Consider the following 26,375-nt stretch of genomic DNA (forward strand, 5'->3'; position numbering starts at 1 on the left):
CCTCATTCCCAGGCCTTCCTGGATTCTCATGGATTCTTATCACTTGGCCTCCTTTGCCTCATATATCCTCTTAGACACCAAATATAAATATAGATGTGATTCAGGGGAAAATGCAAACACCATAAGGGGAACTATACATTAGTCTACAAACTACTGTTTGAACTCAATAAGCCTAATTAACAGTTTCTAAGTGTGCTGGTGTAGAAAACATTTTCCCATACAAATGTCCATATGCTTATGTTATTTTGTTTTTAATTATTATACATGGACTCTGGCCATATCACTTCACTTGTTCAACAGGCTCCTGAGAGACCAGCTCACATTGCCCTGAGTTTGACAGCTTCAGGACTGTGCCACACAGGTGTGTTTCTAGCTGTCACACTACTGGGTTAGAGAGTAAGGAACATTTTTAGCTTTGAAATGATTAAGCAAATGCCCAGATATTTCTTTTAAAAGGTGGCACTCTCTTACACTTCTACAATTAAGACACACAGAGTGAAGCAAGGCGATAACAGTGGTGGGTCTATCTGGAGGAATGCATTGAAGGGTGCATCAAAACACACACTGTTGGGAAGGGTGTGTGGGGAAGGGGCCCTGTCTCCTGCCATTCAGCAAGGACATGTAGAGCTCAGTTCTTCAGCCTCTGTGCTGTCCTTGGCCATGACATGTAATGTCCGTGAGAGTTCCACTCCACCCTCAAGATCAGGTCACTGCTCCATCAAGTCAAACCATATATCACATCTCCCCAGACTGTTCATCTTCTGGTCAACTGTTCACAAATGTCCCCCTACTCCCCAATACACATGTCACCTGGCAAGGCCTTCCAGTACTCCCTCCTCCCCACAGTCATACATGACAGGCTTCCCTGATGGCTATAAAAGCAAGCAGAGCCAAGCTAGTGACAGTGATCACTGCTACTTGGAACCCTCCAGATAGCCCTGAATGTTCTGAGCCTTCTGGAGCCAAGAACATGTGGACCTGGCATTTTGAAACCTCATAAGCTTAGATTTTATTTTAAAATATGAAATAGCTGTGAGAATTTGGGTTAAAATGTGGCCTTTCAGAGTTCAGGAAGTGAAAAGGCCTCTATCACCTGTCCTTTCAGAAACATTCTAGAACTCTGCCCATGGTCATTTGTGAGGTTTCTCTAGAGCGGAATGGAGCTGGGGAGAGCAAGGGTCTCCTCTCCCTTCCTCTAGATCATCGGCTATGAGCTCCAAGGAAGACCCATCCTTTCTGTTACCACCAGAGAAAGACGCCATTACCAAATGGTGGTAAGACATCCAACCAAAAGTGAGTTCTACTTTTTGACATATGGTTTCTCAACCATATCTTTTTAAAGTACGTCTAGCTCTTGAAATACTCCACGAGTTGGTTATACATACCTGGTGATTAATAAAAAAAAAATCACTTCTTTATCTGATAAATTGCTTTGTCTATCGTAATAAAGTGTGTTTGAGATTAAATAAGATGTCAGATGCTGCTCTTGACTTTCTAAAGCCCTCCTGAGTTTTGGGAAAGGCAGGAATGTTAAAACCTGTGGCTTTGAAGCAGAGAAAATCTGGACTCTCATTCACTTGACACCATTTGACTAAGACTCAGACAGAGGGACACCAGGACTGTCTGAAACGTTCTTAGCTCATACATTCAACATGCTAGCCACACTTATGTAGTAGTGTGGAGAGCAAGTGTTATTGTGAGTATGGATAAGGCTGGAACAGGTATGGGCACAGACTCCTCCCTCATAGGTGTGACAGTTAACAGAAACTGGCATCAGTCAAGCACAGCAGGTTGACTGTTTTCTACTAGAGAAGGAGGAAGAGTGTGGTAGCAAGAGCGGGGACCTGATTTCTATTGAAGATGTGCTCAGTTCTTTTGATACCCTTCTGGGTGATTCTGAAGTGATGTATAACCTCCTGTCAACCCAGTTGGTTCCCACAGTTAACCAGAAATCCATATGGAGTCTGGGGCCCATGGGCAACTTGGAGCTAAGCTTAGAGGAACAGAGGACTCAAATGAAGCCATTGAAGACGAAGGGGTGTGACCTTGTCTACCCTGAAGGTGACCCAGCTTGGTCTTCACAGAAGATACACCTCATCTACTTCCTCTCCATCCCTGAGTACCATTATTCACTCTCTTGTGGATGACTTCCAAAGATGAGAAGGCAATCTCCCAAGAACTTCATATTGGATCCCCTTTCTTTATTCTGAAGGGATTTTCAACCAGGTTTCTCTATTGTTATATCATGTTACCTTTGGACCTTCCAGACCCCAAATACCATATAGATCAATGCTTAAGGGTTACTTTATGGCCATGCTTTGATTCTGCTTGCTGGGGACAGCTCTACCAGACCATCACAATACCACATGACACCAATCTTCAGGAAGGGTGGTAGTGAGTAGAATCTCAGCTGTGTTCAAGAACACACATCTTCCTTAGAGGGCTCAATCGACCTACCTAGAGGTTTTGGGTTGTTCTCAGAAGAGGGTTTTGGTTTTTTGGTTGTTTGGTTGTTTGGGTTTTGTTTTATTTTTTTCCTAAGTACCTGAAATCTGGATCCTCTCCCCATCCTGGAAGGAACCTGGGGCTCCTCCCTAGCTCCTGCCTCTTGGACTAGGAGGCTAGGACTAGCCCCAACTCAGAAGACATTCAATGAGGGCCCAAAGTTTAACATGGGTTTCTGAGTCAGAGTAGAAAGATCTTCATACCTTGCCTCCAACCCCCCAACTTCTCCCTTGCTGCTTTGTCTTCTAAAAAACAATTGTAAAGGCATGATAGACCAGGCATGCAGATAATTGGGAGATCTGATTCTCAAATGAAGTCATTTCAGCAACAACAACAATTAGGCAGAAACAACCCCGCACAAACCCAAAATAAAGAAAATTTGCCAATTTCAGCAAACTGGAACCATATCTCTGCTGGTGGGCATGTTGTGCATCTCAGGACAGGGAAGCCTGTGTCTTGCACTGTTCTGGGCCCCATAATGTTCTCTGAATAGGGAAAGAATGTGCTAAAGGATGCTGGGGGCAGTGCCTGACATGAGGAGTCACCTACCAAGAAGTCAAGAGGCTGGCACCAGAAACCTACTTTGCAAATCACCTTGTTTGACCCTTAGGAGCAAATGCAGGTTAACCTGAACCCCAATTTTCAGATTCAGGTACTAGATCAATAGCAATCAATAGGCATAGAGGCTCACACATGTAATCTCACTACAAGGGAGGCTGAGCAGGAAGATCACAGAGTTTCAGGCTACCCTGGGCTACAGGGCTAGACCCTGTCTATAAAAAAAGAAAAAGAAAAAAAAAATCTAGAAGACAGAAATATACTTTCAAATTAGAGGCTTCCCTTGACGAATGGACTGCTGATCTTTCCCCGATGGTTTTCTCTGCCACCTCCTTAGCATGCACACTCTGTATACAGTTCTAGACCTAATAAGAATATTTGACGACTGTTCTAGCCTGGTTAGATTATACAGCTACCTCATCTGTGTCTGATTCTCACTAAGGCCCATTTCCTCCCCATGAATGACGATAACAGCCTTTGCACTGTACCTTCTACTACATCCAGATGCCCGAGTGACACCTGGCTTCCTTTCCATACGAGTTTACATATCAGCACTTTAAAGATATTTTTCTTCTTGTATGTTTTCTCTTATGAAAGATATTGATTTTATATTTTTACTTGATTTCCTGACTTTTAAATTGTTTTCTTACTTAAATTACATATATATTATATATTTCAATTACAAATATACCTTGCAGTAAATTTTTGACTATTTTTTAAAATATCTAATTATCCTTGTTAATTCAATTAAATCACTTATTGTATAGATTCAGCACAGCATTTTATCTTTATCTTTAAACTTAAACATGAAATAGTAGTGGTATAATGCCATCAAATTCTTTCCTTAATGGTGATTTTTTAAAATATATTTTGGGATTAAAATTAGTTTATTTTGCTCTTCTATACTTTAAATTTTTATTGCTTGGATTAATTATGAATTTAAAACATTTACTTATTGATAGCCATTCTATCTATTTTCTAATTTATGTTCAGTTAGAGGAGTTTATATTAGTTTTTATTTCTATACATTTTGCTTCTGCAATGTCATTTTCTTATTTGCAGAATAACATTGTTTGGCTAGTTTTCTTAAATACTAGAAAGTTAATCTAAAGTAGCCTTTTCAAGCTGTGGGCGGTGACCCCTTTGGAGATCGAGTGACCTTTGCACTGGATGACCATCAGAAAACACAGATTTTTATATTATATTTTATATTATGATTCACAACAGTAACAAAAAATACATTCAAGAAATAGCAACCAGTTGATTTGACGGTTGGGGTCACCACAACAGGAAGAACTGTATTAGAGGATCGTAGCATAAGAAGGTTGAGAACCACTGAGCTAAAGGAAAATGATCATTGGCAAAATAAAAATAAAAAGCCAAGAAATACACAGGTATATGAAGGGCAGCCTTACTCCCTGATGGGAGTATCACAGCAGCACCAACAGGAAAGGCCATGCTTTCACATCACAGCCACATTTACTGACAACAATCAACAGAAAGTGATGGCCCACTAGTGTGACCTCATGAGCTTTGTGGTTGCTTTGATCCAATAGGGTTAAAAGAAAAACAAAATTGCAAGAAAAATAAACTCAAGTAAATAAACATATAAAAGACAGCCCTCCCCACAAATGAAAAGCAGGAAAATGCACAAATACATGAAATAAGAAGAAAGTCACATATGAGGTCCTGGGGCTGGGTGCCCCGGGGACTTTTCAGTGTCACTAGCATGGTTGCTATGGAAAGCTGCTTTGTTGAAAACTCTCGCCCTGCTGCTGGAAGTGGGAGGATGCACCCAGCTGCAGGGGTCACGTGTTTGGATTACGGCTCAGATTCCCGCTTCCTGGAAACAAGGTACCCTGGAAACACTTTGAAGCTTGTTTTCCTTTCACTTCGTAGGCTGGCGTCAAGATTATGCTGATTAACTCCAAGTCCCAAGACTCTTGTTGGCTGGAAACCAAGTTTCACAGCAAAGGAGCTTAAGGACAAAAACACAGGTAAGGCTTTGCTCCCTGGTGCCTGTTACCTATTATTCTCTTTCTGAACTGTGCTTTTCCCTCTCCTCTGAGGGATCAGCCTTCAAATGCTTGCACTCTCCTCTGCTTCCTTTACCAAGTCTAGACGCTAGCTGATCAGCTGATGAATTATTTAGGAGAGGAGGCCACCTACTCTGAGTCCTGGCCAGGACAGCTGGCTGGGGACACAGGCTGATCTTCAGGTGCCTGGAACCGTGCACAAGCTTGGCAGGGGAGATATATGACCAGTGGGAACCTGGGACTTCTCTAACGCCTTTGCTGGCCCATAGCAGGGGGAGATAAGATGCAGGCTCAGAAATGCAGAGAGTCTATGCAAAGTCGCAAGTAGGAGGGACAGAACAGTGAGTGGCCTCCAGGCTAGAATGACACATTGTCCTCTGGGTTTGAGTGAGGGCCTCCAGAGCAGAAGGGAAGTTCTGAGACAGTCACTGTCTCCTGCAGAGTTCTGGAGTGCCCAAGCTTGTCTCCTGATGGTTTGTTTGGGCTGGTGCTTGGCATCACTAGCTTCTTTGTGAGTTTCCAGGGGTCCCCTGGGGCTGGGAGGCAGACAACTTTCTAAACTGCTCCCTTCTGTTGGCAGAGTGATGGGGAACAAGGTGATCTTTCCAGGTCCCTTGTATCTGTGCTTACAAAACCCTAGGCAAGTAACCGAAAACCAGCCCTCAGCCTCCCATGGGAGCTGCTGCAATCAGCACCTTAGATCATCACCTATTTGATTCACCAGTCATTCCCAGCTATCAGTCTCAGATAATGAGACCTCTTAATACCATGGGTCTGTGACCTACACACACCTTCTTCTCTGTCTTTGAAAAGCCATGAGGATAGGACTTGGCCTGGACAGGATAAACGTCCCCACAGGACCTAGCTCAGCTCCCTCCAGTTCCTAGGGAAAATGATGAATCAGGAGCTTGCCTCTTGGCACAGAAAAGCCAAATGCATTGCAGGACACTGTACAGTCAAACTTCCATGGAAAAACTAACTGGAACAGCACATGGAAACAAGAGATGCTGGCTCGAAGACGGGGTAGGGTGTGGCCCAATAAAGGAAAGGCTGTCAAGGCTTGGACTTTATTCCTGGAAGTGGGGTGTCTGAGTTAAATGAGATGAGACTCACAACATACTGTCACAGAACCTAATGCCCCATTAAAAGGAGAGGAAACAAATAGTACATGCCAAGGCCTTAGAATTTTTCAGTCTATTTTTGAGTTTTCTCTGTCTGGCTTACAGTCTAGAAGGCTCCAAACTGCTCATACAACAGACACAAAACATACCTCTGGGGGCACACTACCTTTCTCTCCTGCTACCCTGCTCTGTCTTCATCCACTTAACTTCCCCCCTTTCTGTCTTCCCAGCAGTCAGCTATTCCTAGCCAGACATATGCAGGCCTGCCCCTGAGCAGGCGACACCTCTCACACAGACTAAGCCGTAGTCATTCACTGCCTGTCACCTGACCAATAAGTACAACCACAACAAAACAATGGATGAATGAATGCATGATGTATGAGTGAATGAATGAATGAATGAACGAGTAAATAATTAGCTTGAACTGTAGATGTAAATACATCTATAAGCTGCTTTTACACTCTTTTATTGCTGTTGTGGTATTGACAGCATGTGTTTAAAGGTTGCAGTGGTTTTGATCAGGAGTCTGCAAGGACTATTTCCCAAGTCCACTATTGATATAACAGCAAGTGGGGAGTGTCTAGGGCTGACGGTGGGAAGGAGGAAATGGTATGTGTTTCTTACAGATTAATCTTAGTCCACAGGTGCTGGCATCACCCAACACACCCCTTAGTATATGTTAATCACTTCATTTATATTTTTAACAAATTATAATTTACTGATCTATTTTGCAGATAAGAAAACTGAGCCCAGACATGTTATAGCACCTCAAACAAGCTGGCAACCATGGTGCCTACTGCTTAATCCTCTATAGTGCTTGCACACACATCTGGAAAGGAACAGAGCAGAGGGCTCCAACATGGGTGGTCTACACGATTAGAAGCTTTGTCTTATCCTAAACACAGTAGTAATAGTTTGGATCATTCTTGGTAACAGTCATGTCTGTCTGTCCAAAGTCAGCAGGAAGAGGCCACTCATGTGCTTAACATCTTAGAGTCTTGCTCTTACACACACACACACACACACACACACACACACATACACACACACACGTACACACATGTACACACGCACACATACACAATTAAACAGGGCAGCAAAAGTCATCAAAAATTTGTGTAACATGAAAAAAGTGTCCTTTTGTATGAGTGTATGTGAATATGTGTGCAAACTGCAGAGAGTCTGGAATCTGCTGACAAGCAATGCTCTCATCTCCAGAAAGTTCGATTGTTGCTGCTTATCTGCTTCTTCCATTGCTTATAAGAACACTGGGCTCATGTGGGCATTTAATACTTTGTTATTATCTTAAACACCTTATCTTTTTGTACTTTCAGGGTTTGTTTCATATTTAATTCATTCTGTGACTATATAGTAATTATTCAACAATCATTGTTTATTCCATGTTTTAACTGCTTCTATTTTATATGTGGAAAGTTCTATATTTGTTCCCTAAAGACAGTCTTAGAAACAGCTCCCTCATCTCTTCATCTCTCCAACCCAACCTCCAGCATCCACCCTAGACCATCTCTCCCTCTGAATGCTTTCCCTTCTCTTCTGGGTTTTGTAGTATGAATTTTGGTTTCTTTTAAAAAACACAGAAATATTATGGAAATATGCTTTTGTTTTAATCTCAGGTGTGGGATGGAAAAAGGACTGCTTCAGATTGTCCACAGCAGCTGACTATGATTTATCTCGTGCTATAGCAGGGGTGTGATTTTTCCAGCGGCAGATAGTTTCTTCAAGTGTTCGACATTTGGAATTCTGGGAACTTTTCAGAGAATATATAAATGCTAAGGCCCTGAGAGAAGGGGTTATGGGTTGTTAGTTGGTTACTGTTACTTGCAGTTTTTTAAGTAGTCATTCACAAAGAAGAAACAAGAAGAAATTAGATGGTGAAGATCAAACTTGTACCAAGGAACTCGATGCCTCTAATCAGCAGGAAGTCGTCTATCAATAACTTGACCCCCTTTCTCCTCTGTCCTTTTTTCTCTCCTATTAATTGTCAGGGGGTGAAAGGGTGGAAGAAGAGGGGTGGAGAAGGGTGGAAGAAAAAAGAACCCATAAAGTAGAATGTCAAGTCACAAGGTTTAACTCAATTAAACCAGCTTCAACTATGATGCTACTGAGCCCTTCTAGCATACTCACATACCACCACACATGTTAACATAGAGGGAACATGTCTGGAGAGGTGGATCATTAACCAGGAACACTTGCTCCCAGAGGACTCAAGCATGTTTCAAGCATCCATGTAAGATAGGTAAGTCAACCACCTGCAGCTCTAGGACTAAGAGATCTAACACTGACTTCTGGTGCGTGCACGTGTGTGTGTGTGTGTGTGTGTGTGTGTGTGTGTGTGTGTGTGTGTATGTGTATATATGTGTGTGTGTGTGTGTATGTGTGTGTGTGTATACCTACTATATATATATATATATATATACACATATACATACACACATACATACACATATGTATATATATATTTATATATACATATACATACACACACATATATATGTTTTTTTAACTGAAAGTATTCCTGACCCTAAGAGTGCCACACCCAAGGCTAGCCATCATATTCAGTGACCAACAAACATTGGCATGCTTGAATCTCCTTTAAGCCACAAAACTTTAAAAAACATGTGTTCTAGAAATCATTTTAATGTATATAGAAAAACAATAAATCAAGTTAGTTGTACCAGGGACAAGAGGTTTTGTGCAATGCACACAAAAGTGCGTGTACTGCAGGCATCCCCACATGACATGGGCCCTGTGCACCTTGAAGGGTCCACGTGTCCCTTTGTCTTCCAGGATGAAGAAAAAGCCCAGGAGGCAATGATGGCTGACATAGTGCACCAGTGGTTCTCAACCCGTGGGTTGTGACCCCTCTGGGAGCTATCCTGCATATAAGATATTTACGTTATGATTCATAACTAGTAAAATTACAGTTATAAAGTGGCGAAGAAATATTTTTATAGTTGGTGAGGGAGAATCACCACAACACAAGGAACTGTATTTAAGGGTCACAGAAAGGTCAAGAACCACAGTAACACATGCAGGTGTCAGGCTGAACCCCACAGTGGGTTTCCATTCAGCCCAGGTCCACTGCTGGCAGGTTCTATCCCACGGTTCGTGCTTCTCCCCTGACCCAGCCCCTTCGAAGGCTGCCATGCTCTTCGCCGGTACCTCAGCCCAGCCTTAGACTGCGCCTCTGCATTCTCTATTGCCAGAAGAGGAAGCTGAGTTCACAGGGTTCAGAAGGCTGCCCAGCCCCCACCCCCGCCCCGATGATGAGCGGGGAGCAGGTGGTCAGCTCTGTACATCCACCCACTCTGCCATTGCTTCCCTGAACCCCAGTTTTCTGGTCTGTCAGAGGAAGGGTGGCTGCGAAAGAGACAGGGAGCAAATGTGTCTGTGAGAGTGGAGCTTAAACCAGGGTGGCTGCCACAGAGCTGAGCCCTCTGCCCAGCATCTAGAAGCAGTGTGTCTGACAGGGGGTCCTTTGTCCTCTGCTTGCGTTCAGGCTGCTTTGCCTGTTTGGAACTTGGGGTTGATGAACAAGGCCTTTCTAGTCTGTTAAACTAATAATCTTAAAATTTTATTTTAATTGTAAGGCACCTATTCCCTTTTGTTCCTTTAACAAATCCAATTAAAACAGAGTACATCCAGAATTACAAAATAGATGCTATTAAACCAATAAGAAATCATAATCTTTCGTTATGGGGCCATGTGACCCCTGGGGAACTTTTGCTCCAAATAAAAGTTGAATTCTTATTACCCACCAGGGGGAAGAGGGCAGCTTGACGGATAGTGGCATCCAGGCTGCATGAATGCCAAGCCATGCTGCTGCACAGAGAGAAGTAAATAACAGAGGGCGGGCAAGCCTGCAAACACAGAAGGTCCCAGCAAGAGCCACAGAACAGCATTACCAGATTAACCAGATAGCTGCCGGATCAATGGGCGATCACCATGTGATCACTGCTGTTCTTCAGGCTGGGGGGTAGGGGGGCTGGGATGGGCGGGGGAAGAAGATTCCTCCTCTTCAATTTTAGAACAAATCTCTGTGTGAGCTGGGCCAGATCACTCATCCCCTCCCCCACCCAACCACTCAGCACCCTCCCCTGCAGAACCGGGAAGAGCAGCCCTGATTCTGAGGGGAGGTGTAAGGATGGAAGGAAAGACAAAGAAAAAAACCCCAGGGAAGAAAAGGGCATGTGTGTGTGAGGCTGATTCAGCCAGGTGACACCAGGAGAGATGGAAAGGGGACAGGAAGCATCAACCTACAAGTGATGACAGATGATGTGTGTGTGTGTGTGTGTGTGTGTGTGTGTGTGTGTGTGTGTGTACAGCACAGCTTGTTGCCTGCCCATAGACCATAGGCCCTGGTAGAGGTGGAGGTACCTCTCAGAAGGCTCTCTCTCTCTCTCTCTCTCTCTCTCTCTCTCTCTCTCCCTCCCTCTCTCCCTCCCTCTTTCCCTCCGCCCTCCTATATGTGCATAGGTATATGTTTATGAGACAAGGTCTCACTGACCTTAAACTTGTGATCATCCTTTTGTCTCTACCTCTCAAGGCCTGGAATTGCAAGCACCCCCCACAATTCCCAGTACAAAAGTTAGCTTTTAATGTGAGCTCATGTGGAGAACATCACCCAGCACTCTCTGGGGCAGAAGTGCGACTGCTTAGGTAGGGGCAAGGAATGCAGGTCACTTCTTAGCACAGGCCATGCCTGTTGAGAATCCTGTCTCCTTACCTTCTCAGCTCATTCAGTATAAAAAATGTTCAAATTAAGTTGACTCGATGGTTACAGAAGGAGCTGAAGGACAAAATCCTCATCTTCATCACTGCCCACACAGGCAAGCAAGGACACACGTTTATGTATGACTTCTAAAATCTTTCTCTCATTTGCTTTAAACAGTTAAACTACCCCACCAATGCTATTGAACATTATTAAAACTTATACCATATATACACACATATGTGCATAAATATACATATATATTCTCAAATATAGATTCTGAGGACCCTAATACTGAGAAGCTGGGGACCCTAACACACTTGGATCCTACTGTCACAAAGGCTACTAGTAAGGATTCACCTTCTTGGAATGGAGTATGACGTTAATATTGTGTTGCAAAAGGCTGGGCAGGGCTTTTAGTCTGGGAATACATGGATTCCAGAATGCTTTCCCCATTTGAAAGTCAATGAGAGCCAGCATTGTGATGCCTTCAGGAGACATTTGCCACTATTCTAGCACAGCTAACACAAAGGAGGTTGAGAGACAGCAGATTACAGTGGAAGTTTGTGTATACCTTTAGCTATCAGAATTATCTACATTTGACTTTGACTGTGCCCTGTGTGCCCTGGGGCAGGTCACTTGATGACTCTGAGTCTTAGTTCCTTTCTTTTAATAAGCAGGACCAGTGTCTGGTGTAATGCCCATAGGACTGGACACATGAGGGCCCGGTAGCATGCTCACATCAAGGAATTCAGCACATCTCACCTAGTCAGTGACGGTGCATGACTGACAACTGGCAGCATTTTCACAGTAAACTTCAGGAAACCCTCAGATCAAGTCCCTGTAAGATCTATTCACACTGTCCACATCTGTCCTAAGTAGAGGGAATTAATAGAAAGAGTAGAGCACTTCCTAGTTATAGCCCACAGCAGTCCCTGGCCCAGAACGGATGCTGGGTGAACAGTAGTTCTTTCCTCCTGTGCAGAGACTGCCTACGTCAGAAAGCAGGGCTGATGTGGGGGAGATCTGTGAGGAGTTCCAGAATCATCATCTCCATACAAGGGACTCAGTGGCCTCCATGTCCCTACAACCTAAGTAACTAACTCGGGTCCTAGGAGTGAATAGACCTGTTTGGGGGAAGGGACTGAGGACACAGGAAGTGGAGCCAGCTTGTTCTCTGCCCAGTAAACGAGATGGGATAAAGAACAAACAGTATCCGAGGATGCTCAACCTGTGATGATCAGGCCTGAATTTATCGACTTTCAAGTGTGATAAAAGTAACACATACACAGCGTTGTACTTGAAGTTTGAATCTGTGTAGTTTTCCCAGTCTAACAACGTGACATATGATGATCCCCCCTCTCCTCTCTAGCAACAGCATTGTACAGGTGCTATGTGGCTAAGCTGGGATGTTTGGGGTATTGGATAGAATCAATGCATTGTTCTCTTACAAGTGAGGAGGGTTTGTTGGGGTATATAACATTATGCCTCGTTGATAAACATTTGTGCTTTGGGATTAAGGGATTTCTCAGGGAAGTTCTTGTTACCACCTAAGAGACAGCCCACAAGCCTAGGGTATTTCTCATCCATGTGAAACAATTTCCTCCAAATGGTAACATTTGGTGGGTCCAGTTCAATTATGTGTCTATGCTACATCTAATGCATCAGCCAAAGACTGAAGTAATTACTATGTTACTATGTTGGGAAGTTATTCAATCATATTGAACCTGTAAAAACAGTTAGTGTTACTTAAAAATGAAGTCCAAGACTCTTGAGTAGGAAGCACCAGACACACATACTAGCATTATGATGGTTATAAGCATCTTAGAGCTCAAGATGCCTGCAAATGTTTTGATGGCTTTCAAATATAGGCTGCCATTACATTTTTAATTTAGATATCCATGGGGTGTCCTTCCATGCTGTTTCATTCACAATGACTAGATAGAAAAATTATTCACAAATTAAAATCAGACCAACTGGCCCACTTTTTCTACAAGTAGAAAACACTGCTAATTGCAAAGGACAAGAAAACAGGGCTTACTTGGAACCCTCTTGTACTGGGCTTTATAGTTGTTCAGGTGCAACAAAATCTATGACCCATCTATTCCTCCCTCCCCCCCTCTCCTCACCCACAGCCCATCTGTCTATTATATATTATATGGAAAGATCATCTGTTTTACTTCTCTACTGTCAGTATTTACTCTCCTGTTCCATGGGTGTATGGGCCTGGCCTTAAGCAGAAGAGTTACTAGGGACAGGTCCCTGATTTCTCTGTCCCTGAAATAGACTATCTCATGGTACTGCCTGATTTTAGTGATGGTAAAGAGCTTCCAGCCTCAGAAAGGTCTCTGATCAGCACAGCGCACCATGCCTTCCACAGCTGATGATCCCAGCTATCAAAGGGTGACCTTGAGGACATGCATTAAGGATGCGGGGGTGGGGGTGGGGTGCTTCTCATGCTCCCACCTGGCTTCATCTGTCTGGGGATCCAGACTCACTAGGGAGGTTTTAAAGTGCATTAGTCCAGTCAGGCCCCTATTCTGCCTTAAGGTGATTAATGGCTAGGCTCTGAGCCAAAGGTCCTATTGGAGAGGGGCTCCTTAATGGAAGGGTATGCTGTAGCCAGGTCCTCACTGCTTCCTTGCCTCCACTGCTCAAACCTGGTAGGGCTTCTACCCACAGTATGGGTGGGCTGGGTGAGCAGGTTCGGCTGGTCTGGCTGAATCCCAGTCTAATGGAAGCGTCTTTTCCTGTCTAGAAGCCTTCTAACCAATGCTTAAAATTTGTCTCCAAAGAAGAAAGCCCAATGGCAGCCAACATTTGAATATGCAGGGCAGTCTGGTAGCCAGGATTAGTGACCATCTGGATTTTTAGCTAGTAAAACTTGAGGTGAGAGTTTATTTGAGACTTGTGTCATTCAGAAGCTAGATACCACAAAGAACCCCAGTGCATTCCATCAATGAGTAAACAGATGGACTCAGGTAAGAATAAACAAAGGTGCTTGGTTTAAATAGGTCCCAAAGGACTAAGAAGGACCTCAGACAAAGGGCAATTTTATTTACTACATTTTTAGGCTCCCAGCTATGGCTGTCAAATATAGGACTATACAGAATTGAGACAGATTATAAGTATATAGGCTTTCCTGAACGGAGTTCATCTTTGTGTGTGTGTGTGAACTCAAGTGTAGAACAGTTTCTTGGACATGCCTCCTGTGAATCTCTCTTCCCTCCATTCACAGCAAAGCCCAGGTGCTCCACACCTGCCTGCTCTTTAAAAGACAGAATGGGGCTGTTGTAGACATACACAATCCTAGATGTCCATCCATCCTAGGCTGAACAAAGAGGCACAGGAAGAAAGTCAGAGATTGGCCATACAGTTCCAATTAGTTTCAAGTTCAAAAGAACATCTTAAAATGTAGCTACAATACCATCTCTCCTTTGGGGAAGCAAATTTCTGAGCTATAGATAGATAGATAGATAGATAGATAGATAGATAGATAGATAGATAGATAGATAGATAGATAGATATCTCCAAGAAACTGTGCCCAGAGCAGGGTCTAGGCAGGTCCACTATCACTAGAAAAGTCACACAACTGTTCCCTGGTAGTCTAGTGTCCCCACCCTGTAGTCCCTACCCTGGTGGATCCATTTCCTGCAGCTACATAAATGGATTCACTCATCATGCAGACCATTCCAGTGGCTTCTTCTGGGAAGCAGTGTGCTTTTAGGAACAGCTTAGGTTGTTATACATACGAGTGAATGTGTTCTTTTTTACAAACCGTTCTTTATAAATATTTGAAATGCATTTTTATGTTTCACAGATACATCCTAACTATGTGGGATGAGGTATGACATTTCAGTGCACACACACAAAGTGTAAGAAACGGGCAGAGGCAGTTAGCATAACCTCTCTCTCTACTCATGCTCTGCCATATGCAGGTATAAGGAATCCATGTACTTAAGGACGCTCTTCCCTTTTGGGGAAATTATGGACACAGGAATAAGCTTTCATATGAATGTGATGGTTTTCTTTTCCTGGAGTAACATGCCTGCTGGGGAAGACTAACCTCTTATGGTGAGACTGTGGTTAATTTTATATGAAGGAGCCAAACTGTCTCAAGGCTGCCCTACTGTGTGCCCTACTGTGCTCACTCCATCTCTGTGCCATTGGTTTTATGTTTGTTTTCACTATAGGCCTTCTTCCTGTAGTCTGGATTCCTGACATTTGCTTACAAATGCTTCCCCCATTCTCTGACTTACCTGAACATACTCAATAGTTTGTTCACAGAGCAAACCTTTTAATTTTTCAAGCCCATTATTTTTTATAACATCATCTTTTGGAAAATGTACTTTTGCCAAACTAGAGGTCATAAAATTTTTCTCCAGTTTCTTCTAAAAGTTTTATAGCTTACATCCATATCCATGATCCACTTTGTGTTAATATTAGTTATTTTCATTAAGTTGTTAATAGATTATTTCACTTCTTTAAACAGATGGGTGACCAACTATTACCCAACACCATTTGCTGAAAAGTTTGTTTTTCTACTAAAATATTGCCAGAAATCAGCTGACTATGTTGGTTACATTTGTACACATTTATGTTCTAGACAGTGTTTTTTGTCTCATTACTCCACATATCTGTCCTGCTGATAACATCTATTAATCACATGACAAGTTTTTAAATTATTGTAGACAAATCTTCCATTTTCTTCTGTTTTCAAAATTGTTTTTTGTTTCTAGTTCCCTTATCTTTCAACATTTTAGAATTTTAAAATTTTAGGAATTCTTATGCATACAAACATGAAATATAAAATCCGTGTATAGAGAGATATGTATAGATATATATATATAGAGAGAGAGATAGAGAGAGATGTATAGAGATATGTACAGAGAGATATGTATATGATCTTGCTGAGAGTTCTTTTGGAATCATAGTATTTTGACTGATTCCAGGAGAAATCATATGGGTTTTCCCATTCATGTGTGCTTTGCTTTTACATTTATTTAGATTCTTTTCTTAAGTCAGTATTTTGTAATTTTCACCATAGAAGTCCTCATTATTATATATCTGAAATATATAAACCTTTCTTTTGGGAACATTTTTCTCCCTCAAGTTTTAGCTTCCAATCATTACTTAATAAAATGTAGATACGTATGTTAATGTTGGTTCCTAAGATTCTGCTAATCTTGGTTATCAGTTTAAAGAATGTTCAAGAAATTTTGTGATAATCTCTATGTGGACAATCATGTAACCTGTACATACAGACATCTTTACTTCATTTCTAATGGTATGCTCTTTTTTTTTATTGCATTATGTCACTGCCTAGAATTTCCAATATTATGCTGATAGATACAATTGGACCCTGGTCTTATTCATACCCCTGTGTTCAGGGAGATATTCAGTTTCTTTTAAAAGAAAGGGCTTGGATTTTAAGTTATGTACATGTGTATGTATGTGTGTGTGTGTGTGAGAGAGAGAGAGAGAGAGAGAGAGAGAGAGAGAGAGAGAGAGAGAGAGAGAGAGGGAGGGAGGGGGAGGGAAGGAGGGAGGGGGAGAGAGAGAGAGAACCTTAATGTAATATGCACAAAGGCCAGAAGGGGCACTGCATCCCCTGGAGCTAGAATTACAGGAGGTTATAAGCTGCCCAAGGTGGGCACTGAGAACTGAATTCCTGTCTACAAGGCAGAAAGTGCTCTCAATGGCTGAGCAGCCCTTCTGGGCCCTAGATCTTCCTCCCACTTTGAGAACAAAGGTTCCTAGTCTACCTTGAATCACTGTTTTGCTCTCACGCACTGGTTTTGATCATCTTCAGTTTTGTTCAGGCTGTGGATTATCTTTGAATGCGCTGCTCCCTGGATGACTACTACCTGGAGCAGTAGACCTTAACCTGTGAGTCACCACCCTTTGGGGGTCCCACACAGATATCCCAAATATCAGATATTTACATTACTACTCACATCAGTAGCAAATATACAGTTATAAAGTAGGAACGAAGTAATTTTAAGGTTGGGGTCACCATGACATGAGGAACTGTGTTAAAGGGTCACAGCATTAGGAAGGTTGGGAATCACTGGTCTAGAGCCTACTCCTTCCTAGCTGTTGACCTCCCTCACTTCTGGGCTTCAGTCTTCCTCTCTGAACAGCAGAACAGCACTGGATCTCCTGGGAGACACTACGTGTACCTAGTAACTTATGTTTAGGAGCCAGCATCATGAGTGCTATGCAGCACTAGATGATCTATATTCCCTAGGAGCTCTGTAAAGAGACCACTTTCACAAATGTGGACACAGAGGCAGAGAGTTTAAGCAAAGTGCTAGCTGCAAAACTTGACTTCTAAGACAAGCATGCCGAGGAGGCCAGGATCTTCTGTCACCCTCTACATTCTAGGGGCTCTGTGTAGTGCTCTCTCTATACATGTCATCATACCTAGTTATGCAGAGCAATCTTTACTTGATGTCAGTGTGAGATGTCAGTGTGAGGGATGTGGGGGAGGCTGTGGAGCATTGGAGACAGACAAACATTCCCAGGGAACTTTGCCAGGGCCACCCTGGGTGCCTCCAGGAGCTTCGCCAGACCCACCCTGGCTCCCTCCAAGCCTGGGGAGAGGGGTGGAATTCTGGGTGCTGCTGTGAAGATAAGCCCCAACTCCCTAGGCCCAGGACTGTTCTCATCACTCTGCAGTCACACTAACCAAGGCCTGCTAGCTCTTCTGGGTCCCAAGTGTGAGAGGAATGTGATAGCCATTTTAAACACTCATTCTGTTTCCTCTCTCCAGGCTTCTGCTGCCTCTGACAGCAGCAGCCCCTCCCTCCCCAGGATGGTCTCCTTTTGACTAAGGAGACTATATGTGAGTCAGTGAGGTAGCACATAGACACACACACACACACACACACACACACACACACACACACAGGTTGAGGCATGCACACAACCTGGAGTCGGAAGGCTAATTTTCAGGACAGTAGCCAGAGAATGAGAAAGAGAAGTACTGAATATCCTTCAGTCCCGTGCCTCTAACATCTGGGAAACTGAGATCTGAAGAGATGAAGAGAGAAGACCTCTGGTGTTGGTTGCTACTGCAGCTGCCCTGACTCCTCTCTGTTACTGTTTGGTTTTGATTTTGAATTTTTGCCCCTCTTTATCATGGGGGTCACAGCACAGTGTGGTGTCGCCTACTAATTATATCTGTCTCTTCTGTTCTTAACAGAGCTTACCATCTAGCAGTTTCATGTGACTTCTTCCTCAAACACATCACCATCGGCTCGGGAAGGACATCCTTCAAATACACTCCCATACTTCGAGACCATGGCCAAAGGAGGGAAAGGCCCCAAGGGCAAAAAGATCACCCTTAATGTGGCAAAGAACTGCATCAAAATCACATTTGATGGGAGAAAACGCCTTGACCTGAGCAAGATGGGTATCACCACCTTCCCCAAGTGTATCTTGCGGCTCAGTGATATAGATGAGCTAGATCTTAGCCGGAATATGATCAGAAAAATTCCCGACTCCATCGCCAAGTTCCAGAACCTGCGATGGCTCGACCTGCACAGTAACTATATTGACAAGCTCCCTGAATCCATTGGCCAGATGACCTCCTTGCTCTTCCTCAATGTGAGCAACAACAGGCTGACCACCAACGGGCTTCCTGTGGAGCTGAACCAACTCAAGAACATCCGCACCGTGAATCTGGGCCTTAACCACCTGGACAGCGTGCCCACCACACTGGGGGCCCTGAAGGAGCTCCATGAGGTGGGGCTGCATGACAATCTGCTGACTACCATCCCCGCCAGCATCGCCAAGCTCCCCAAGCTGAAGAAGCTCAACATAAAGAGGAACCCCTTCCCAAATGCAGATGAATCGGAGATGTTCGTAGACTCCATCAAAAGGCTAGAAAACCTCTATCTGGTGGAAGAGAAGGATATGTGTTCATCCTGTCTGCAGAGATGCCAACAGGCCAGGGACAAGTTGAATAAAATCAAGAGCATGGCCCCCTCTGCACCGAGAAAGGCCCTCTTTTCCAATTTGGTTTCACCCAACTCAACAGCCAAGGATGCCCAGGAAGAATGGAGGTGACCTGGGACCCTGAGGCAGGAGGGAGAAAGGAGGGAAGACGAGACAGTAGGCTGTACCCAAAGGAGAGGGCTCTTGTATTACTGTGGGAGCCTTTCCACCCAAGCCATAAAACACCATTCCCTACCTCTTGGACTATGGTTTGGTTGATTGAAGGGCTTTTGGTTTCTTGCCAGTCTGTGCAGTTCACTTCTTTCCTGCACACACATACCCATGTTTGCAAGCACAGGGAGCCAAGAAAAAAGCCGCATCAATCTGTCTATCTCATTTCTGTTCTGAACTCTCCTGGCAGCCAATTATGACCAGGGAACTAAGGCTACCAACATCCTCTTACTATCACTGGCATTTAGGGACATGTTGACAGCCCCCAAATGTAAAATTCATCCTACCAGAAAAGGTTGGATCTAGGCCTTAGAGGCCAACTATCTGAGATCATGGGTTGGTAGGAGAGTAATGGCTGAGAGATGAAGCATCAGCATTAAATAGCACCAGGAAAGCCAGAGGCAGTTCTTTCTCTAAGTTTGCAGTTGCTCTCTGAGCTTTCCTGAAGGCCTTTGGTTAACTGGATATGTGCCAAATACCTTTTCAGACCCTTAGGGAGAGAGGTGTGTGTGGGTCATTGTGGTAGGTGCAGGCAGCATGTGCCAAGGAGAAAAGCTTGGCTGTCATTGTACAAGCTGGAAGAGAGGCCAAGTAAAGAGAGATGGGCAGAACATTCTGACCTGAGGAACTTAGGGGTCAGGGACTTTACCATTTCAACTTCCATAAGACAGTCATTCGCAGGGGCATTCACTTTCACAGGCTGGGCTGGCAGCAATAAAATCCATAGAGTGTAGAATTGGACAGATGAAGGTTTCTGGCAACTCATCTATCTCCTCGGGGCTCCTTACTCCTTACTGTCTGGTTCCTTCATCGGAGAAAATGAAATGCTAGAGCCTGTGGACTTCTGAGGCAGGTGGCCTGGAGCAGACACACAGCAGACTCATTTCCTCTGAGAAGGAAATCCCGGTGTGCAGCTGAAGGACGGCTACGGGCAGAGTCAGGAGTTGCATCGGTTCCTCAGGCAGAAATGGCAAGGGTGGAGGGAATGTTCCCACACTGTGCGCTCTCCTCAGACCTATGGTGCCTCTTTCACTCACAGCCTCACAGGCATGGGAGTGAAGGGCAGAGGAAACACCTTGCACAGGCCTTCCCCCTGACTTGGCTGAGTGGGTGGCGAGCTCTGCAGCAGTGGCCAGTGCACACAGTTCTGGAGGCCTCATTGCCGGGGCTAGCTCATTTCTTCTTCACACCATAAATGACAGCAGACAGCACCCTTCATCTTCCAGCTCCTAGGGACTCATTTTCCTTTCTTGATGCTTAGCTTGCAACACTCCGAATCACACTTTCAAAATCTCAGAATAATCTAGATTCAAATTTCCCATTATGGTTTCCCCAGTTATTAAATATTTTTCATTTAATATTATTAATAAATTAATATTATTAAATATTTCATACCACGTCCACAATTTTTTGACATAAGCCAGCTCTTCCTAGTTACTTTTCTATATATTTCCATATGACAAAAATTAGTCTTCATGTCACTTCTACCCTGTTTTGAAGCCCATGTTGTCACATAGTCTTTGGAGCCAACATTGTAAACATCTGCAAGACAGTTGTTCTCATGGCATGCATAACGACATGTTCTTGTGGGCATTAACATTGTTTCCAATTTTGCACTAATGGAAATATTTCTGTGATGAGCATCTCGATTGTCACGTGGTTTAGATTATTTTCTGGCAGTTCTGCACCCTGAAAATAGTGTGTCCCAGGCACTATTTTAAAATAGTTGTGACACATACCATCGAGTAGACTGTATTTAATTCACCAGTAACATACATCACTAAATCTGCTCACCACATCCTCCTCAATGTGGTCACTTCTCTTTACATCTTTCTCCCTCTTTAATATAGCTGATGATTTATTGGAAGCCCATCGAAAGATGAGGCTGCTGCCATATCTGTAACAAGGCCCTAGGTATGAGGATCTGCAGGAAATATCTCTCGGGAGTGGAAATGGTCACTCAAACAGCCCTGATCTCAGAAGAAAGATACCCTCAGGTCTGCTGCTGGTACCCACAGCTACATCGGCATGAATGGATTTCCTGGCCTTTGTTTCTTCTTCTCTTCTTTTTCCCCCCAGACAGGGTTTCACTATGTAGCCCAGGCTAGCCAAGAATCCACTGTATAGACCAGGACAATAAGCAGATGATGAGACAGTAAGAGAAGTACTAAAGCATCCTCCAGCCCAGCCTTGCAAACATCTGAGAAACTAATGTCTGAAGATGTGAGCTTTGGTGTGGGTTTCTGTTGCTGATTCTCTGACTCTTCTCTGATATCCCCTGTACCATCAGGGATCACAGTACAGGATGGTGTCCTCTCCTAACTAGACTCATATTTTCTCCTCTTCTCACTGGGACAGTCTTCCAGAAGTCAGCCTGTCTCTTCCTCCCAAGTGCTTGGATTAAAGGCACCACCCTTAAGCTCTTTCCTCTTCTCTATAATTTCTAACATTGCCATGAAGAAAAAAAGACACTTAGAACCCTCTCTTCCAAGTTTTAGGCCAATCTTTATATAAATAAATTCATACATTTACTAGCCAGGTCTTAAGGTTGGGAGCTCTGCTAACAGAGTTAGACCACACAGGAATAGCGTATGGCTCTGCCTTTTAGATGGGAAACTTACAGGGCTTCCATTGGTGGCTCGATGGCCATCAGTGAAAGTAGACATGGGGATGGTCCCCTCTGTTGCCAAAACTAGTGTTTACTTTCTTTCTCTCTTCCTCTCTTCCCCCTTCCCCTCTTCTTTCCTTCCTTCCTTCCTTCCTTCCTTCCTTCCTTCCTTCCTTCCTTCCTTCCTCCCTTCCATCTATCCTTCCATCCATCCTTTTTTTCTTCCTTCCTTCCTTCCTTTTCTTCCTTTCTTCCATTCTTCTTTTCTTCCTTTCCTCCTTCCTTTTCCTTTAGCCAGCATCAACAACACCTTCTGTCTAGCCTGTGATAAAATAGAAGTACTGAACATTCCTGCAATCCCAACACTTGAAAGACTAAGGCAGGAGGATTGCTGAGTTAGGTAGCAGCCACAGTTAAATAACAGGATTAATCAACCTAAAAGAAAAGATTTTAAAGGGCATGTTTTGGGAATGACAGACACAGTTGTCATTTGAAACACAGGTTTCATTCCTTTCGTTTCTTCCTCCATTGTGGCTTTTAGCCAGTTTGTGACTCCTTCCTCATTAGGATTCTGGGGTTCTTTTTTGAACCCAAATCTGGGGTTCTTTTTTAAACTGCTTATTACAGAACTTTGGATTTTTGTTTGTTTGTTTGTTTGTATGTATGTATTTTTGATGCTAGTGTGTTAAGACAGAAGAGGCTCAGAGCCCAGTGCTGTTTGGACATCCTTGGTATGGTCTGCATGAGAACCCAAAGTGTCACTTCTGAACTCCCTGGAGAAGTATGGATGGTTGCTTCATTCTTGCAGAACTGCACGGTGCATGTGATCTAAAATGCACTCAGATAACACAGCTTCTTCTGAGAAGTGGCTGGATGGAGTATGTGGGCCACTTGTCTTGTCCCTTTTTGAGGTCCTAGGTGAATTCAAACCTCTAGTGCCCCAGTTAGTATATAAAATAAAGGATGTACCCATTAGGAAGCCAGGCTCGTGACAACAGACACATCTTCTCTGAGCCTGATGCTTCTGGACCCACACAGGAATGTGGTCTAGAAAGAGCAGTAGCCAGTGTGTGGGTGCTGTGTAGATCAATCGCTTGCCTGAAGCACTTTCTCTAGAGAATGTGTAGTATGTTTTCTAGGCATCCATGGAAGTCAGCAAAGAGGAGACACTAAGGAAGACATTGCAGCTACATCCTGTGCCAGGAAGGGTCTGGGTCTTGACTGCAGATTCCTCCCTCTGCTCTCTCTGCTGTCCTCTCCCTGACTCTTCTCCAATGAGCTGCCACATCTCAGCATGGTGGTCGTCAAAAATCTCCTCGCAGATTTGAAGTCCTCTGACTAGCTGGCATGCATGTTGATTCTTTCTTTCCATCCTCAACGAAGCTGCTCCCTGCACTTTGATCTTTTCTGAGTTTTAAGAAGCGTTTTAGCATATTACTGCATCAGGATTGAGAACCAAGCAGGCAGACATCTTGAATTTGTCTGGCAGGCACTCCAGTTAGACACATTTTTAGCTAGGAAGTGTTGGCTACCAGACAAAGACTGGTGAGATGGAGCACTTAGCAGTCATAGTCTACATCTTACTTAATATTGATGTTTTTATCCTGCTATGAAACACCACTGCCATGTTTTCACTTAGCTGCAGTAAGCCTAGAAAGATTTGATACAAAGCCATAGGTGTCTCTTTCCTCAAGCAGAACAGAAACTATGCACAGTGACAGTAGTCCCTGTTCTCGAGAGCCAGGTATAATCTGGGTGACCCTGGAGTGACCTCAGTATGACCTCTGTTTTGCCCTGGTAGCCTGGAGCAGTTGCCTTAGTCTCTTGTTATCTCCATTCCCCAGGTTACGCTCACCATCCACCTTCTAGAGTAGCTTATGGCAAAATACATGAAGACCAATCAGCTAACAGAAATAAACGACTCTGAAGAGGAAGAGTCCCAAATTAGAAGACAGAGTGGCACAGGGAACATTCTGGAAGACAGGCTCTCCGGTGCTGCCCAAGCCACTGAATTGCTTTATGATTTTTACTTTGTTTACCTTGTTTCTATGCTACCTGTTTGTGCAAATGTCCTTGAAAGATATTTCATGTGGTTTTCTAGATGTTGTAAAGAAAACATGTAAGAAGGTTATAGGTATACATTGATAGACAATTAAAGACTTAAGAGTCTACAGTAAGACTGAAAAGTCTTTCATTCTCTACATGCCACTCAAAATGATACAATATCACCACCAGTAACTTATGAAAATTACATGTATATAATTACAGACATCAAGGAGCCAAGACACATAAAAACACACATCTAGAGAAATACATGCACACTATGAACAAATTGAAGTGGAATTTTAACCATTCCCTTAGTTGTACACAGAAAGGTAGCAAAAGAAAAACAGAAATAAAGAAAGCATAGACAAAAATTAAAAGGTCCCGGTGTTCTAACATCTTAATAATTACACTAAATGTAAATGGTCAGTTTTATTTGTAGTGGCTCAAAAAACAATCAAATGGCTTTTAATCCACAAGTAGGTGAACAAAGTCTGGTGTTACATTTTACATAGAAAGTACTAGTCAGCAATAAAAGGAGACAACCGATTTGAAATTACAACAACTTGGACAGATCTCAATGGTGGTATTCTGGGCTTTAAAGGGCCAGTCTCCAAAAACTACACACACTGTGATTATATTTATAGAATATAAATGTGTCTCTAAATGATAAAATGCAAGTGGTGACAGGGAAGGTCAGTTGTCAATAGTCAAGAATGGCAGGCCTTTCAGCGGTGAGCTTCATAGTGATGAAGTGGCAGTACAAGAGCTGCCTTTGAAACAATGAAGGGATTGCACATGAGGATTACGGTGGCACTCACATGAATCTGGGCACAAGGCAAAAGACACATCACAGAGATGTAAACAGGCATGGGTGGTTCTGGTCTTAAAGCTGTATAATTCAGAGGTTAAACCACCTGCTCCCATGGAGGGTGGGGAGTGGATGATGCATGTGTAGAGACTCCACAGTTTTACAACTTCCTATGACTCTACCGTCACTTTAAAAACAAACCTTAAAACAATTACAGCCTAGCCTCAACAACAGGCATGTCTTTGTACCTCTCTCCAGTACCTACTTAAGAGTCACTATGTCATAGTTAACATGATACTCTAGCAGACCCAGTAAGCCCTGAGCTATATGTAATTCTTCAGCTATGCCATGGAGTTAAGGCATTTCAAGCAAAGGGACACTGTACCTTCTGTTCACTGGACTCATTTGAAAGCACTCATTGTTGGTTGTATCCTTGCAGGTTCTAATAGATTTGCTTTAAAAAAAATAACATGGCTTCTGTGTCTATGTTCTAGGCTTCTTGGAGTTGGCTGGGCACAGGTTTATCTGGGGTAGATAAACAACTAGGCTGCTTCCCAGCTTCCCTAACCACATGGTATTACAGGAATGTGTGGGGAGCATCTGAATGCTGGGATATTGGTTGTCACACTCATTCTGACTTAGTGGCAGGCATTTATTCTATGTCTGGTTACACCTGTTATTCCGTAAGCCCAAAGGGATGGATTGTTTCAGCTTCCACCTCTCAGGGCTCCAGAGCATCAAGAAACCCAGGAACCAGATTGCTCCATTTGTGGAGGAGATGAAATGATCTTTACTAACAGAATCACGTGCATTACAGGTATCAAGTCCCTGAGCTAGTCACAGACCCTGATCTCTGAGGAGGGGGACTGGAGGCAGAGCCATGATAAGAAGGGGAACTTGATGTTAAGTCCAGGCACTGTCCCTGACCACAGAACATCACCATCTTACACGACTGGTGTGGCTTTTTGTTACTGACATTCTAAATTCTTTGTCTTTTATGATTTTCAAAGAGAATTTATAAAGGTAATAAACAGAGAGCCCTCAGTGACAGAACACTGTGTTTAAACATGGGTTTTGTGAACTCTAGAGCACTGGATGATGTTCCCAGAAGAAGATAGACGATTCCTACAAGCATCTCTGTGCTTGAGGGCGTGCTGGAACTGTGCCAGGAACAACCCAGAGTGACCCAGGCAAATCCTGCCACGATGTGAAAAACCATCACAGTGGAACTAAAAGAAGATATTGCACATGTGCGAGAAAGCACACAAGGATGAGTGAAGACATTACACATGTTTGACCCATCACAGAGAACCATCACTGTATCACCTGACCGGCATCTCTGTAGGGATTCCCAATGTGGTGGGCATAGCCAGTTAATCTACATTATCTCCTCTATCCCATCTCTATCTGCCTCCTCCCCAACTGGACTAGAACTTGAGACAGGGAGAGGGTATGCTTGGCTGGGGCAGAGCCTTTTAAGAGTCTGAGGACAATAGCCGAAGAATGGTTATGCCCAGTTGTGGAATCTCTAAGTGCTTCACATGATACTTTTTTTAAAAGCACGCTGTCCTGATCTGACCAATGTAATAATTTGATTGGTTCTCAGATCAGCATGTAGTGTAAATTGAGAAAATGAAAATCGGTTCATGGACATTTTGCTAAAAATAACCCAGATAGAGTGTATGGTTTGAGGCAGACTTCCTATGTGACTGTTGGTCAGACCACGCTGGAAGCATGGATGCTAAAGTGTTCGTAAATCCTGGCTGGAACAGGACTGTCTGGGGAAGTC

At 43.5% G+C, this 26,375-nt stretch overlaps 2 protein-coding genes across 10 annotated transcripts in view; one reads left to right on the forward strand and one right to left on the reverse strand.

The window, feature by feature from the left end:
* The window catches only part of Wdfy4 (WD repeat and FYVE domain containing 4), a 234,309-nt gene that overhangs the window by 30,702 nt on the left and 177,232 nt on the right, over window positions 1–26,375 (reverse strand). The window lies entirely within an intron of this gene.
* Lrrc18 (leucine rich repeat containing 18) lies at window positions 1,134–25,052 on the forward strand. Of its 4 annotated transcripts, none has more exons than NM_026253.4 (4): window positions 1,134–1,293; window positions 4,963–5,060; window positions 18,160–19,021; window positions 23,577–25,044. In NM_026253.4, exons 3-4 carry the CDS (start codon window positions 18,258–18,260, stop codon window positions 23,599–23,601), a joined length of 789 nt encoding a protein of 262 aa, NP_080529.1. In that variant the 5' UTR covers window positions 1,134–1,293; window positions 4,963–5,060; window positions 18,160–18,257; the 3' UTR covers window positions 23,602–25,044. The 4 variants fall into 4 exon arrangements, with proteins under 4 accessions (NP_080529.1, NP_001139493.1, XP_006519520.1 ...); XM_006519457.4 differs by lacking the exon at window positions 1,134–1,293 and adding an exon at window positions 1,934–2,226 and having other exon boundaries at window positions 23,577–25,052; XM_006519458.4 differs by lacking the exon at window positions 1,134–1,293 and adding an exon at window positions 1,934–2,061 and having other exon boundaries at window positions 23,577–25,052.

The sequence above is a fragment of the Mus musculus genome, chromosome 14 (assembly GCF_000001635.26).
Source record: "Mus musculus strain C57BL/6J chromosome 14, GRCm38.p6 C57BL/6J".
NCBI lineage: Eukaryota > Metazoa > Chordata > Mammalia > Rodentia > Muridae > Mus > Mus musculus.